We start from the raw sequence: 16,603 nt of genomic DNA on the forward strand, positions 1-16,603 counted from the left end.
CTCGTGGGAACTGGGATATGTTGGTATATGGGATACGGGATCATAGATTCATATTATTTCCTGCATTCTGCGTAAACATAGTGTATTGCAGCTTACAATCTTTTTAGGAGAGTGTGAGATTAGGGATGCCTAATGAAGTCTCTCGACATTATCGCAAGAGAGTTGAAAGATACATGGTTACCAATCTGCAAAGTTGTCAAATCAGATTTGGCAGAAGTCAAATCAGATGCATGAACATGCTATTCAGCCATTTTGGTTTGGTGTCCAGGAGCTATCGGAGAAGGATGGCAACTGCGTGCCCACAACAAGAGCCTACCTCTCGCGTAAGTGGTCACCGTTCTCTCTTTTACCGACGAATGAATCCCATATCGCAGCTGAAGAAACTTGCAAGGAAAAGAAGGCTCATCATCACCATGGGCAGCCAAGGATCAGCAGAATCTATTCTTGGAAGTAGCATCCTCAGGTACTGATCATGACCTGGGCCCAACCAGCTAAAAGCAAAAGAAAAAGGCCAAGTTTTACTGCTTCAACTTTGTGGTGATTCTCGGGAGAGCAGCCGCTTGTCACATTATGAGGCAATTCTGCGTAGAGATCACATGCCACACAGTATGTTATTGCTCCATCATGCAGGTGGGGCGTCCGTCCTCTGCAATGGCTATTTCTCAGACTTGCAGAGCAGCTCTTTTTTCCATCGGGATGGCGTGGCGCACGATGCAAATGGTGGCTCGATAATTGTCCTTCCTGCGCCCCTCTCTCGTCCTCGCCTATGCATGTTTCGTGTATGCATCTGTACTCGAAGATGAAGATGGATTCAAAGACCAGAGTAGCATCACAACAACATGTTTATGGACTTCTGCTGCCTCCCCTCGTTTTTAATCTTTATCATTTAAAACCAAAATTACTTCTGCGTATTAACTTCACCAGATTTGGTTTCTTAACTTCTGATGTTGCAGTTTTCTTGTACTTGCTTTCCTAAATTTCATCTGAGCTGGTTCTCTTGATGTTTCCCTATTTTCTTGCGGAGATGAACTCTAGTGAAGAATAGCTTTGCATGCTGTATAGTTCGCAGATCTTAAGCAGAGCATTGCAACTGGCTTTTCTACCTTGCTTTGGCAGGAAAACATTCTAGCAAAGAAACAAACTTAATCTCACACTGAAACCATACTGCTGTTAATTAACCTAGTAAAGTAAAGCTTGAGTTTAATCAAAATGAGACAGATGATTGCTGAATAGTTTATTCATCTTCTCTTAAAGAGTAAGCAGAATAAAGCGAAGAGTCTACTGATATCTTTGGCTCCACATCTATGCAGCAAGCAAGATATTGCAACCGTTAAACATGGTCTCTAAAGCATAACATCACTAATTGGAGTACTAGTGATTCACATCAAACACCAAAGACATCCATGAGTTGCAGATTCAAGCTACGGGGGATTACCTGATCTCTGAGGACGCAGCATTGAGCTGACCGCAATGGCAGTGAACATAATGACACGTTTGGCGGCAGAGCTTCGTAAGCAAACTAATGGAACCAAGCAGAATCAGCAGAGAGGAAAAGTGGCCGAGATCGGAGGAACATACCAGATGGGGAAGTGAGAGGCCGCGGCATCACCATGAAGGTCATGGAGAAAGAAAGTGACGAGCACCACAAATCTTGATCTTTGAGATTGGCCGGCATTCCGGAACAGCTTCAGTTCCGTCGCCATCCTAAATTCTTCTCTATTCGGGTCAGCGAAGGGAAGAGTTATCTTTATGCAGCCGAACCGGTCTCCATTGACGACTCGGAGATGGTAAGCTACTACTGAGCAAATACGGACTTGTGTGTGTTAACGTGATAGTCGACCAAGTGACCATCTCTCTCACTCTTTGCTTGTCCGAGACATGGGTTCGGTGCAAAATACTATCACAGCAAGTTGGTAGAGAGGAATACGTAGCGAGGGAGATGGACTCCCCTCACTACGTTGGTTTCCTCATTATATAGTCTGTATCGATCATTTCAAATGCCTTTGACGTGCCCCCACGTACCTAATTCCTTTCCCCACTATAAAAAGTCTTCTTGTTTTGTGCCCTACAGCATCGCCATCTTCTATGCATGCACAACTATTTGGGCTTCGTGTGGTGGCAGCAAGTTAAGTGTGGTACAACCAAAGGGGCATATCTAGTTCCCTGCACCATCAACGAGTTCCATTGGAATGGGGCCATTTCGAGCATAAATTTCATTGTCTTCCACTACAAAAATGTGGAAGATGTACAGGTCATCATCGAAAAGGTGTCATCAACATATAGAATGTGCGATGCTGTGTCGGAGACATGGAGGAGGCCTTAGCGACGTGTGGATTGCACAGTCGAAAAGTGTGGACTTTCTTCTGTTCCTTTGATGTTGCTGCCATTTGTCCTCCTACAGCTTAAGTGCACCATCAAAAAGCTTCGGAGCCTGCAGTCCACTTGCACCAGAACAATTATGAGATGTGATTTCGCCAATGACTGTAGAAGATAGGAATCTCTACTTTTTGAAGAATTATGGGGCCTATTATTTGAACTTTCTAATAGAGAAATCAAAACACTAAACAGCATTTTCTACACATGAAAAGGGAGTATCTTGGCCAATCAGACAACTAAAACCAGTCAAAAAGGTCACCTCAAACAGTCCCTGCCTCTGTCAATTTTCTTGGTGATCTAACTTACACAGCTTTAAATGATGAACATGATGTTGAGACATTGCGAGTCCTCTCTATGTCAGAAGAGCCCAAGAAGATGACTATATCGGCCATATGGGTAGGGCAAACTCCCAACTGCATCACAACTTTACTGGTGTATCATGATGAATGATTGTGAGCAATATCCTTGTGCCACCCAATATGATTTAGTCCAAACAAAAATTTAAATTGAATGACAAAGGAACAGAGTACTTAGTTTGTCCATATGTCTGTGGAGAAGAAAAGTTATTATATGGACAAACATCAATCGTTGAGCTGATGCTTTGACCTGTACCACAAGGAACTCATAAATTTCATCCTTCTTTTTCTGTGAAATATGGGCTGTCAAAAATGTCCCCTCTTCCATGTAGCTGTCTGCTATGGATCGATCGATGAATACATCTAGGTCTTCATCGGTATCAGGTCCACCACCGCATGGCAATGAAACCCTACCTACTGCGCAGGGTTTCCCCGACCGAGTCATGTGAGACATGCAGGCCTCGGAGAAAGGGAAATAGTGGACGAATCTATTTAATGTTTTCATCGATTGCCACGAGTGGCATCGAGCGTGAAGCAGTCTGAAGGCTCACGTGATTCCTGCAAGAATCCGTCTACCATATTTATTGCTCACCAAGTAATCGGCGGGACACACACCATATTGCCATCTTCCCATGAATCATCTGAAGAGGATATTATCAACATGATGAAACTAATAATGGTCACTTGTTGCAGAAAGTATCTCGTCGGTTCCATATGCGAAGGCTGCCAAGGTATCCATCGAAGAACACGACATGCCTTGGATCGAAGCTGGAATTTTTTCTCGAGTCTTATTCGATACACATAATCAATAAATTTTCCTACTTACTTTTGCTGTATCTTCTATTCTCTGAGAAGCCGGAGAGCCTCGAGTAAAACCGGCTTGAACCTTTTCAGGTCAAGCCTTACGTTTTGCTTGGTGAGGTAGATTTCTCCCATCTTGATCCACCCAAGCTTGTGAATGGACTTGGGATCCCTGAACACTGGATCGTCTCTGGGAAACAACTCCGTCAGCGTGCTCTCGTCCTCACCGATGGTGTACTCCAGGTACTTCAGCTGCGTCTTCCCAGCAGGCTTCGCGAAGTAGGTGCTGGCGACCCACTCCAGGCGGCCAAACGGCACCACTTGTATCAGGACGGCGTCGGGCGGCAGGAACACGAAGTTGGTCAGCCCTGCGCCGTGCACGCCCAGCATCACGTCGCAGGAGTTCACCACGCGCGAGAAGTTGGCCAGGTCGAAGCCGCCCTCCGACACCACCACCTCGAAGCCGACCTTCTTGGCCATGCCCACGATCTTGTTCACGTTCACGAACCTCCTCGTCTGGCTCCTCGATATGATCAGCAGCCTCGGCTTCTTCCCCGGCGCTTCGCTAATCCTCAGCGCGTGATCTCTGTCGAGCGAGTAGGTTCTCCGCATGAACCCCATGAAGTCGGACATGGTGTATCCCATCGGCGACTTGGAGGGGTCGATCATCATGTCCTGGTCGCTTCTCAGGCCGACGATGACGTGTTTGTAGCAGTGCACTCTGGCGTCCTTGTCGTAGTCGATGATCTCGTACCGGGACAGCTTGCCGAAGTACGGCTTGTACTTGCTGATCCACCAGAGGTTGCACGAGCTAATGACGAACTGGACTTCGCCGTCGAACTGGCGCGCCGTCTGAAACAGAGGGACCAACACGTCGGTGAAGTCGTGGAAGTAGTTTCCGATGTATCCGGCCGTGGTGAAGACGATGGCAGGGACGGTGTGGCCGACGGTGCATTGAGGGGCTGCAACATAGTCGTTCTCTGATCTCACATTCACTACCTTGATACGGGGCATGACCCCATGGTCCCACTTCCTGGCGTAAGGCTTCACCTGCCATGACTCGTTTCGGGCAGCTCGAGAGGGGGTGACGAGTATCACAGACGACAAATCCTTCCCAATGATTCTAACGTCACCATGGATATCACAGACATCACTCCTGTAGCCGATCTCACACAGTGGCCTCATCTGTGCCTCCACATCTACATTCCAACACAGTGGAAAGAACATGCGAAAATTGGATCAAACCTTTGGTCGCTGAGAAGCTGAACTCATCCAGCCGAGTGAACTGTGTCTTATTAAGACTCGAGTAATTTCAGTTGCTTTCTTCTGCCGCAGAACATTAGAGTTGTGTTCATCGAACATGAGACAAGAGCTCCGTACCTGGTTTCTTGGAATGGCTTGAGACTGGTGTCTGCAGACGATGGACCAGGGTAGGCGGACCGTTCACAACTTGACATCGGCCGGATTTTGCATCGCAAGGTCGGCCGATTCCCTCTTTCTTGTTGTCTGGATGTGTGGTGCAAACTGAGCTTAGGATACCACCTCAAGGCATCAACTTAAAAAGGACGATGTGAAAAGTCCTCTTGTTGAACTCGAGAAGCTGTGCTATGATGGAATCCAAAGAGAAGGGAGGTGGTCGCTTTTACCTGGTTTTCTTGTACCTCCAGAAGTTTTCTCCCTTGGTATAATATCAGATTCCGAGGGAGAAATCCTTAGCGTGCCTGTAAATTCGTTCTCTTCACAAAGATCTGATCCGGCGCTGCTGCTATTGCATCTCGGCTTGCTCTCCCGTGCTGTCTCAAAAATATAGTTGGGAAAAGAAAAGGAAACAGGAGCGATCGTCAGCTAAAACAGCTTGCAGAGGACAACATGTATCTCTGTAAACAAGCCTAAACCGGAGATCATCCATCCGGTAGTCCAAATCAGAAGACACACCCGAGTCCCCTTTCTACCGCAAAGATCAGAAACTCGTCATGAACACAGATTTCTAACTCTTACCTGGTTGTCGAGTACCACTAAAGCTTTCGGTCGAATGCCTCGTGGAAGCTGCGTCCGTCGACGATGAGATCTGGGAAGCCACTGCAAAACAAATCGGAACTATGAGGAAGAAGAACGAGGCTGTGCCATATTTTCACAGAAAATGAACGCCGACAACTTACAGAAAGAAGAGCTAAGCATGTCAGACTTGTACATGGTAACATAGGTCAGTGAGACCAGAAAGCATCCGATGAGCACTCCCACTCCCAAACTCAGAGGATCGATTCCTCTGACGTTGGTAGCTAACTTCATCTCGCGTACAAATTTTCCGGCCACCGGCAGTGGACGGTCTTCTTCTCTTGCGGGCTCAGAAGAGTGCCATCTTCCTCACCGAGAAGGCCAGGGAGAAGCAACCGTGATCGGCCTGCAGAGCATGAAGCTCATGACATGTGAAACTCACAGTTTTAGCTCCATTGTCGGCCTGTAAGGTCGGCTTTAGGAATGTTGCTAAACAAGGTTGGCCACCCCTTGTTGACCGGTTAGTCGATGATAGTAAAGCCTTGTTTGCTTTCGTCTTCCAAACCCTCGTTTACTATTCTAAGCAGATGTTTTAGATCCATGGTTTTCTGTGAGAAGCTGTATCAAGCAGGAGTGCGGATGGACTTTTCTGGATCCACGGTTTTTAGTGGCGACCACATGGCTCACTCTTCTGGCATGTGAGGAAAGCACGGGGAAGAGCAAGACACAAACACCGAAGACTTTCTTGCAAGGAAGTTGGACTCCTGGATGAATCGAGACATGTAAAGGAAGTCATGGGTAGGTGAACGCCCACCTCAATCCGGACATGTTCATTACGTTGTGGACTCTTTGGCTGCCGTAAATAAGAACAGATTAAAGCAGTAGATACAGGTTAGCTAGAGGTGGTGCGCAGGAAATCAGCTAATGTAGTAAGACTTGGTCTTTTAGAGACACACAACTTAATTTAAGATGAGGAATATAGTTTGATTCTTTTCAAGTTAATTATGCTTTTTTTTTTATTGGAAAGAAAGCATTTAAGGGCCCAATGGGATGTAAACAATTTGCTATGATAAGAAACAAAAAATGTTATATTGTTGATAGGAAATACAATATCTACTAACATCGCTTGTGAGATCCATTTCTTATCAAGGAATACAAACTTCATTCTCATTTATTATGATAAGAAAAATAATTATAATTTTTTTTATGATAAGAAAGATAATTATAAATTTTTTTCTTATTCATTATGATAAGAAAGATAATTATAAATTTTCTTCTCATTTTTATGATAAAAAAATATATTTGATATAAAAAGATAATTTAATCATAAATTTTCTTTTCATCCATTATAATAAGAAAGATGTTTATCAGTTTTATTTTCATCTTTATGATAAAGAAATATTTTTCGTGCTTTAAGGTATAAAAATATATCTTAAATTTAATATAAGAATTCATTTTAAATTACTCGAGCCCGTTTAGTAACCTCCGTTTACTAATTTGAGTGCCAAAGAGATCATATCAAAAAATTATTTTTAACCTCGTGTAAATGATACATCAAGAGTTTCATCTTGAAGATATCTCAAATAATTCTTCCGACCAATGATATTTTTTCTTAGTAATTATAAATTTATGAGATGGGATAATAATGTGATTGACGTGAATTAGACTAGAAGAAAAGGAAAGCAAACAACTCAGCTGATAAATCACAAATTTTGACTGGTTCTCCGATAGCAGATGGTCAATTGTGTTACTTTCATGGGACGATGACGATGCAACAACTTGGGATAAGTGTCGACTTCAAATTACTTGTCAAGCACGCTATATTCTCTTACTCTGACATCATGAAAGAACAATATGGTGGATTTCAACCTACCAAACTAAAAGTCAATCGACCATCAATCTTCTAACATGACTTGAGGACATTCCGAACTCAACCAGAGAAATCAAACGGGTCAGATAAATACATATATCCAAAAATGATCCGACATTTTTCTTTTTATGATAGAGAGAAATGAAATTGATTCAAAATCCACGAATTTCATCTTACTAAAACCTGAATAAAATTAATTATATAATTATCCAATTCAATCTTGACTCCAGCAATTAGGCTGCTGGATACCAAAGTTGGTATCTATCTGAATTAGCTTCTTTGTTGCAATCAAAACCTCCGCCAAAGCGCTAACACTTAATATAATTAAGATCATTCGTTGCCTCGGTTTCTTCAAAAAAGAGTTAATTTTTTTCTTTGGCACAATAATTTAGTTTGCTAAAGAACATTAATTAATGGCACGTACTGCAAAAGACGATCTAACCAGCATTGGTTAAACCGTCCCACCAACATAGACACACTGGTCCTCGAGTTACAATTCCAAATCCATGCCACATGATTAGCCATTGGCGCAATCATGTAACCCTAATTGAAGTGTTATTAATCCATGCATACTTTAATCATTTAGGGAACAATCAAAGCGACAGGGTCTGCCTTTTCACTACTGCCATCGATTACAACCAAAGAACACAGAGCCTCTTATTTAATTGAATATTCATTCAGAAAGGACATTGGCACGATAAATAAGGGAAACTAAACAGGGCCGGGCCACAGGCCCAGAAGGGGAAACTGATGGTTTCTCGATCACATCATTATATATAGCAAACTATATATAAGCTCATGCCAAATACACAAAATCTACTGGAAGCATAATGTGATCCGTCCCATTAGATTCTTCGGCTTCTTGTTTTCCCAGTGTTGAACCCGCGATTAATTACATGAGACTCTCATCTCCATTTCACGGATGAGGGCAGGAACTCGATGACAGACTTCCACAAGAACCTCGAGAATGGAAGACGACACCATCTCCGGAGACATGAGATTAAAACTTAATTGATGAGAATTCAGATTGCTAATGCTTAAAAAGAGAAGAAAAAGATTTGAGGAGAAACTAATGTACAAACACGGTTTCCTTCTGGATGTATCCGCAATGAAGACGACACCGAATAATAATAGTTCGGACTCTGCACTTTGGTCCACAGACTAGTCGGTCTAAGATGAACAATCTGTCTACTTGATTGTTTTTATGTTCTCTAATCATTGGTTCCGTGCCAACTTGCACAGCCTACCTACAGGAAATCTTTGGATTACAATAAGAATAGCTTATCTCCCCCATTGAATTGTTTTCAGGATTCCCCAAATGATGAAGCGTAGACCCTTTCTCATCCCCACAACCACCGCGGATCGTTCGAACTGCAGAGATATGGGCATGACATGAACAAAACTACACCAACATGCAACTGAGAAAAGTTCGCTCTCCATATAAATATATGGCCATATGCTTCTCTGCAAACGCCAAGTCCAGTATCATTTTACCGAGTATGCCGAGAAGGCAAGGTTGCTGCAACTTCAAGAACAACACAGACTTATCCTCCGATCCACTTGACAGTTCTGAAGATGATAAGACCCTTTGTTTTAGTTGAGTTCCCTGGCTGGGACTGAACTTGTTCTACACAAGTTGGGTCATTATAGTTTTTCTTTACATGAAAGTATGGGGAAGATTTGGGCCTGCGAACAAGGACAGAGACAGCTTGCACGGTCATACCAACCAGTGACCGGTCCTTCTCAGGCAGTGATGGTGAATGGGGGCCAAACCAACCAGAATGCGCCGTGAAAGCAAGCTGGATTTGGCACTTGCCTGAGAGAAAGCTACCAACATAAGGTGACAGATGGGTAGACTCCTACATGATCCTACGAAGCCTCTCTCTCTCTCTCTCTTTGCTTTTTTGTTCTACCTCTATCAGAAAATGCCGCGAGAGGTGTTAGGTGACGGCCCAAGCAGATGCAATGACTGTGCTTCCTTATTTGATTTGTCTGCTTCCCAGCCCATGTGCTGTCCATAAACAATTCCCCGTGGACAACAGCGACCCCTTGCCAAATCTCTCCTCCGTTCCCTCGCACGCCTTTTAAAGTGCCAGCACCATCGGCATCCACAGGCATTCATCGGCTCTTTTATCATTTGGAGGTGGACAGCAAACGGACCAGTCGTCCCTGCTTTCTTCCTCGACTCCCCAATCCCTCCCTCTATCAACCTCTCTGTCCCATCACCATGTTCATTTAGTTGCCGGGAAGGGTACGGAACAGAAACGGTATTCTCATGGGGAACTATGCATGCACACCTTTTTCTGCCTCAGGTGGATCCACAAAGGTCATCAACGGCGAGGGCGGACTCGAAGAGTACGTGCAGTCGGTGAGAGCGGCGGAGCTGATGGTAGAGAACCCCGGGCAGTTCGTGTGCAGCTCCAACCATCTCAGCGTCGGGTGCCGGATCCCCGGACTGAAGGCCGACGAGGCGCTCCAGAGACGCCGGGTCTACTTCTTGCTCCCGATGGACATGCTCTTCTCGGTGCTCACCGAGGAGGAGATGGCAGCCCTTTCACGCAGGGCCTCCGCTGCAACGAAGTGGGGGGCGTCCAAGAACAATATCAGGAGGAGGATCTTCCCCGTCCTCAGTGACTTGTGCCTGCTCCCTGCAGAAGCCAAGAAAGTGAACGAGCCCGCCAGGATCAGCAAGAGGATGTCGAGGCAGCGGTCCTGGAAACCGGCACTGGACACCATCGTAGAAGTTCCATGAACGAGTGTCGGCATCAGAACGAATGTGGAGCTTCCTATTATTTTGTACATCTTTTGGTTCTCTTATCCTGCACGGATTTGGTTCGAGCTTCCACCCTGACATCTGCAAGACCTTCCTTGAATTATAATGCGCGACTTGGAATAATCTGAAGAGCGAGTCGCCTATGTAATTCTATCTCGCTCCGAACATATATCTACATGTATCTTTTCTTCCTTCTCTTTTGTTGGCTCCACGGAATGACGAGGTAAGATGATCATTATAAATGCTTCTTGATTCCTCTGGATGGACTTGGACAAGGAGATCGCAGTCCTTATGGCAAAGCCATGTTTTAACCCCAGCTGACTGCAATGGTAATATTTCGTTGCTCGACTGGACAAATGTTATCAGCTTTTAACTGTTACCTGACAGGTTGAAATCTTCGGACCAAAGATCTAACTCTGCCTAGTTTAATAAACAACTCGTATGAATTGGGTGAGAACAGATCGATTAGAAATGTTACTGAGCATGAATACTCTGAATTATGTTGATTAGCATGGTAAGAACAATAAAGCAATAAGAAAAGCTTGACCAGCTATGGAAAACAAGATCTAGTCCGTAGGCAATGGCGAGACTGTTAGATAGCATGTTTTACCGGAAGGACAGCAGAGCAACATGGCAAATGATTACACGGTATGCATCCAAACAAACTCCCTACAGTTCCAAGAAACAGAGAGGGATCATCACTTTGCCGAGATGAGATGCATCGTGTTATTTTTCTTTTTATTTTCATCATGATGATCAACACCTTGAGGTCATCGTTCCTCATTTTCTTTTGACTTCAGCAGACGAAGTGAGACGATCACACCACACAACACGCACGATCGTTATTGATCGATTGACAGACCCATATCTACGAGCGAAGACAAAATGGTGTTGTCTGCTTACTGTGACGAGATTCTAATCGGCCTCTCCTTGCAACCCAACTGCACTCAAGGAGGCCTTAGCCCTACGAATTTAACTTGGAAGTCCCACCCCTGGCACTTTTATTTATCTTTTTACTGTCTTAGACTTTGTTTGTAGAGCTGATCCGATATAGAATATTATATATAGACCTAAAGCTTCTATCTAACACAAAATCACCAGCAGAATCAGTCGAGCTTTAGCCTGAGCGGTTGACCAGAGGAAGAACTAGCACTGTGGTCTGAGCATCAGGGACGACAGAGGTGGTTGTCTGAGAGCAGAGCCACTGCATTTATTTCTTAGAGTTGGTTTCCCCATCGTTTCTCCAATAATGGATTTATAGGTGGCAACGTACAGAAATCTGAGTGAGAGCAGTCCGCTCCTGCCCACAAAGATCAGCGTTACATATGGGGGACATGTGAGCGTGTTCAGGGGAGAGTCAGTGGTTCTATTCATGCCACTAAGCATTGTCTGAAGACTTCCTTAAGATTATAGCCAGAGAGAAAAGAGTAAAGGAACAGAGAAAAGAAGGAAGTAGGGGGAGAAGCTCTCCTATAAAATCACCATCCTATCTCCCAGTAATCACGCCCACCTCGAGATTTAAGTTGTCGTGTCATGGCTTCTGGCCTCCGGTTTGCAGTACGTGGTTGTGGATGGCATCTGAGTTCGCTCCATTAATTTTTCTTCTCATGGTTCTTTTTGGGACTTTGGAATCGATGAATTGAGCCAGAGCTCCCCCTGTGTCCAGAAGAGTGTCTTGGATGGTGGATCGAGCTGCTGTGTCATGGATTCCATCTGCCTATCCCATGGATATATCTTGCTACCGAGGCGTCCTAGAGTTGGAGAGAGGGATGGGTAGCTGTGTTTTGAGACAGGCTTATGGCTTGCATGACCCAGGAGCTGCATTACCCATTCCTGATCTTTGTTTGGATTGAAGGGAGCTCTACATCCAGACATTCTTCTTTTCTCCTGTATAGCTGCGCATTTTCCAAGTTTTTGACAAGTTCAATGTCTCCGGAAGCAGATTCTACGGTGGAAATCCCTCCTTGTTGCAGGGAGCTGCCCTTGGATGTGATATTCCTGCATGCTCTTGCCTGTTAGATTTCCATCGGATTCTGCATGCTTGTCTTCGGATGCACTTCACCTATTATTTTGCGTATCTATGTATATCATCTAGCACAGCAACAAAGTGCAGAACCTTTTACTTTGTTGTCTTCACGCATGATCTGTACCTTGAATCATCTGATACTTCTTCTGCTTTCTTATCTTTGTATGCTGTATCTTGATGCATGCCTTCCTTTGAGCGCAGACGGAATGGAAACAAGGCAAAGGAACTATATTTGCTGTTCTTCTGTTATTTTCGTTTTCCATTTTGTGACGGAAAAATTCGTAGATTGAAGCCTCAAAGTTTGGTAAATCTACAGGCCACAAACTGAGACAGAATGGGATCTTGCAATGAATGGCCTGTCATCAATTCGCCCTCCCAGAGTTTGTACCTCACCGGTGATGCATTTACTTTCCAAGATGGATCGCCGAGCTTCGAGAGGAAATGTAGTAGAAATCTTTACTTCGGGTTAAAGCTTGTGAAGACCGACAGAAACATGTCGTCAATCGTGCAGGGTTTTACTGCCTATCGCTCTCCTTCTTTCGGTTTTGTTTGCATGGAGAGGTACACTCAGAAATGCAACTGTGATTCGAGACATGATGAGCAATCTCTTCCTCCTACAGTAAACCTCTCAATTAGTAAGGAAAATAAAGGGAAAATGATGTTTGTTCATCCGTCCAGTGAGCATGATGGTTTTACTATTTGATATACGTGACATTGAATTCTTTAACATGATTATTCGTTAACCATTCTTCTCCGTGCTTTATTGTATCTGAAAAGCACGTAAAATGGTAAAAATATTATATTATTTATTATTGGACAATGTCGAGATCTTGGATTTTTTTGTTCTTTTCACCGTACACGATGATTCTTCCGGATCTTCTCTTTTCCTCTTGTTAGTCTCTCTGAGCGTGATGAACTGAGATAGTATGGCTTTGATGTTTCGACGATGCCACCGAACTCGAATGCGAGGCCAAGAACGGCAGCGGCTTTCCTTTACTTTCATGGGACGTTGACATTGCATAGACGAAGGAAAGATCGAGTGTCAACTTCAAGTAAATGTTACACTCTTTTAATTCGAGATTACGAAAGAACAGTATCGTAGGCGTGCGATGAATTATTTACTCTGATTAATTTGTATGTCTTGGCGTACCCCGTAGGCACGTGAGGAATTGTCTGTTTTGAACCATGAGGATTGAACCCACATGATTTTATCCTTTTGGAGCATGTAAACTTTAAAAGATGGTAAGGAACACCCAACGGACTTATGAACCCTTGGATTCCATACTCCTCAACAAAATAAAATTTGCTCAAAATCCATGAATTCCATCTTACTATAATCTGAATAAAATTAATTACATAATTATCTGAATCAATCTTATTCAAAATCTGGTTAAGGCGTTGCTGTGGCTACCAAAGTTGATCTCTGAATTAGTGCTAACACTTAATATAATTAAGATCATTCTTTGCCTCGGTTTTCTTTTGACACAAGTAAATTAATCCAAGGCTCCCCGTGAAAATATAATATTTTCTTATATGTGATATATTATTTTTGATCAAAATCTAAAAAATAATACATTGCATAGGATTGGTCAACGTAACGTGAAATTTTGCGTTGGGCTTAGATGGACATATGTCATAGTTTTTATGAAATATTCATCGTGAATTATGTGTCATTTTTTTTTTTGATAAATTTTTTTCTCATTTTAATAAAAAAATATCATTGATCCATGTAATGTTTTTTTGACATTTGAGCTTCTAAATTAATTCAAAATAAGTGGTAAAACTATGGGAATGAGCAAATATTTCCTAATATGTGATGCATTATTTTGTCTAAAATCTAAAAATAATACATCACACATTGAAACTAGATGAACATATGTCATTGATTTTCTATTTTAGAAATTTTATTTGATATTTTATAAAATATTCATCTTATGAACTGTGTCATTTTTTATTTTTGAAAAACTTTTTTTTTTTCATTTCTATAAAAATATCATTGATCCATGCAATGTTTTTTTTTTATATTTGAGCTTTTAAATTGATTCAAAACAACTGGTAAAAATTTGGCTATGATCTATTTTTTTATTTTTTAAAAAATTATTAGATATTTTTATAAAATATTTAGCTTGTGAATTTTGTGTCATTCTTTATTTTTGGTAACTTTTCATTTTTCACATAAATATCATGAATCCATACAATATTTGTTGATATTTGAGCTTATAAATTGATCTAAAACAACTAGAAAAAAATTAGGACTGAGCAAATATTTCCTATTATGTGATGCCATATTTTTCGCTCAAAATCCAAAAATTGCATCATATAGAAGGAGTAGTCAAAATGATATGAACGTTTTAAAAAAGGTTTGCATCGAACATAGATGGATCTATGTCATAGATTTTCTATTTTAGGAAATTTATTCTATATTTTTATGAAATATTTATTTCGTGAACTATGTGTCATTTTCTATTTTTGACTAATTTTTTTCTTGTTTCCAAGAAATATCATGGATCCAAATAATGTTTTGAGCATCTAAATTCATTCAAAACACCTTAGTATAAATTTAGGCATGTGAAAATATTTTTTAATATGCGATGCATTATTTTTGATCAAAATCCAAAAACAATGCATGGTATAGAATTATTGATCGAAATGAAATATTTATTTGATATTCAAAAACTACTAATTTTCTATTATAGGAAATTTATTTGATATTTTCAAGAAATATCTAGCTTGTCAACTATGTGCCAATTTTCATTTCTTCCCAACCTTTTCCTATTTCTATATAAATATCATAGATCCATATAATACTCTTTGACATTCGAGCTTCTAAATTGATTCAAAATATTTGGTAAAAATATGGGCAAGCGTAAATATTTTCTAATATGCGATGCACTACTTTTGGTCGGATAAAAAATAATCCCTTTTAAGATATTTTTAGGCTCAATAAATAAATAGATCCTTAAGCATCCCAGATATTTGCACATAAAGATTCATTTATTTAGAGGCTAAGTCTCATCTCTCCAAGACATTGCTCGTACGAGGAATAAATCTTTCGGTAGAAATCTTGGCTAATTCCCAAACATAGGTATCAGATTTTATATTAAAAATATACTTATGTACCTTCTTAAACTTTTTTTTAATTTATCATTTCAATATTTATTATTTTTAATTAGATTCATGTTTTTTTTTTCCAAACAATTTAGTGTAAAATCTCGATATATTTTGATTAAGGAATTATTGAAGAATTTTTTAAAATAAATTATTATTTTTGTTTGTATTGTGTTGTCATAATGCTCTTTTACAATTATCTTTGCATTTGATGTACATAGGGATTAACTTCTCAATCATATTCTTGTTTGTTTGATTAAAAATAAAGGTAGGATAAACTTAATCAATTATTTTAGAAACTCATTGAATATTACGATCTGAGTATTGATAAGGTTGTACATGATTAAATATCTAATGTTGAACGTTAAAATAATTTAACAATTTTAGTTATCCATAAAACTTCTTTTATATAATTTGACCATGTTATTATTTAGTAGAAGTGTAATTGGCTATAAACTAATTCGAAATACAATAATAAACTGTATTTGAACCACGACTAGTTGAGAGCTTTAATTTTCAAAATGCATGTTTGATCATGGATTTCATTTTTTTTCTTGCAATTAATATATCTTATATTGTATATTGAATCATTTATAACTGATTTTAACTTTATAATATTTGTTATTGTATGATTTCATGTTGTAATGTCAAAGGTTCCGTGTGTCCATATAGATACAAGAAGAAGGAAAAAAGGAGAGAGGTCTTGAAATGCAGGAGCTACGAACATATCAATCAAATTTTTATCTTTTACAAAGTTTTCATATATGAAAATATTATGTTTACCAAAATTATAAAAAGGGGTGCACAAAAAAATCCTCTTTTATTTTCATCTTCAATTGAGTTGTTTCTGTGCTTACTCGATTGGCTGAATGAGATGAAGTTAAGTGTATATAAGATTGTACTCGTATGAGAAATAATACTAGTTGAATTTTAGGATAAAAATATTTACTAATTTTCATACATGGGATCGAGATTTAACCTTAATATTGTGTTTATATGCTTCTGGATTCTTTCTTAAATTCTACCTTTTGATTTATTATTTTAGTATTCCTTAGATTCCCTGATTAGATTTTCTTTTTTTTTCTTTACCTCCCCCTTGGATTTTTTGCTCATTCCCCGTTATATTTATGTGTAAACCCTTCTCTCTATAAATGGAGTTGTAAAGCTGAGATCGAAGATTGATCGGATATTAATAGTAGTTATTCTTTTTTATATTTTGAAAAAAATATATTTAGATTGAACATATTTTCTACTATGCAAATTTAATATTTTTAATTTAATAACAAAAGTAGTGACAC

The 16,603-nt window shown here is 40.5% G+C and overlaps 2 protein-coding genes across 2 annotated transcripts; one reads left to right on the forward strand and one right to left on the reverse strand.

Annotated features, from left to right (window-relative positions):
* Positions 1-3,394: 3,394 nt before the first annotated feature.
* On the reverse strand, positions 3,395-6,234 carry LOC135614610 (alpha-1,3-arabinosyltransferase XAT3-like). The gene is made up of 5 exons (XM_065112136.1): positions 5,693-6,234; positions 5,532-5,612; positions 5,180-5,326; positions 4,914-5,039; positions 3,395-4,732 (listed from the first exon to the last, which is right to left on the reverse strand). The coding sequence occupies exons 1-5, from the start codon at positions 5,820-5,822 to the stop codon at positions 3,573-3,575; spliced, it is 1,644 nt and encodes a 547-aa protein (XP_064968208.1). The 5' UTR covers positions 5,823-6,234; the 3' UTR covers positions 3,395-3,572.
* Positions 6,235-9,508: 3,274 nt separating this feature from the next.
* Positions 9,509-10,362, forward strand: LOC135614611 (uncharacterized). Its single transcript, XM_065112142.1, has one exon. It carries the CDS (start codon positions 9,674-9,676, stop codon positions 10,148-10,150), a length of 477 nt encoding a protein of 158 aa, XP_064968214.1. The 5' UTR covers positions 9,509-9,673; the 3' UTR covers positions 10,151-10,362.
* The last annotated feature ends 6,241 nt before the right edge of the window (positions 10,363-16,603 follow it).

The sequence above is a fragment of the Musa acuminata genome, chromosome BXJ2-6 (genome assembly GCF_036884655.1).
Source record: "Musa acuminata AAA Group cultivar baxijiao chromosome BXJ2-6, Cavendish_Baxijiao_AAA, whole genome shotgun sequence".
NCBI classification, from domain to species: Eukaryota; Viridiplantae; Streptophyta; class Magnoliopsida; order Zingiberales; family Musaceae; genus Musa; species Musa acuminata.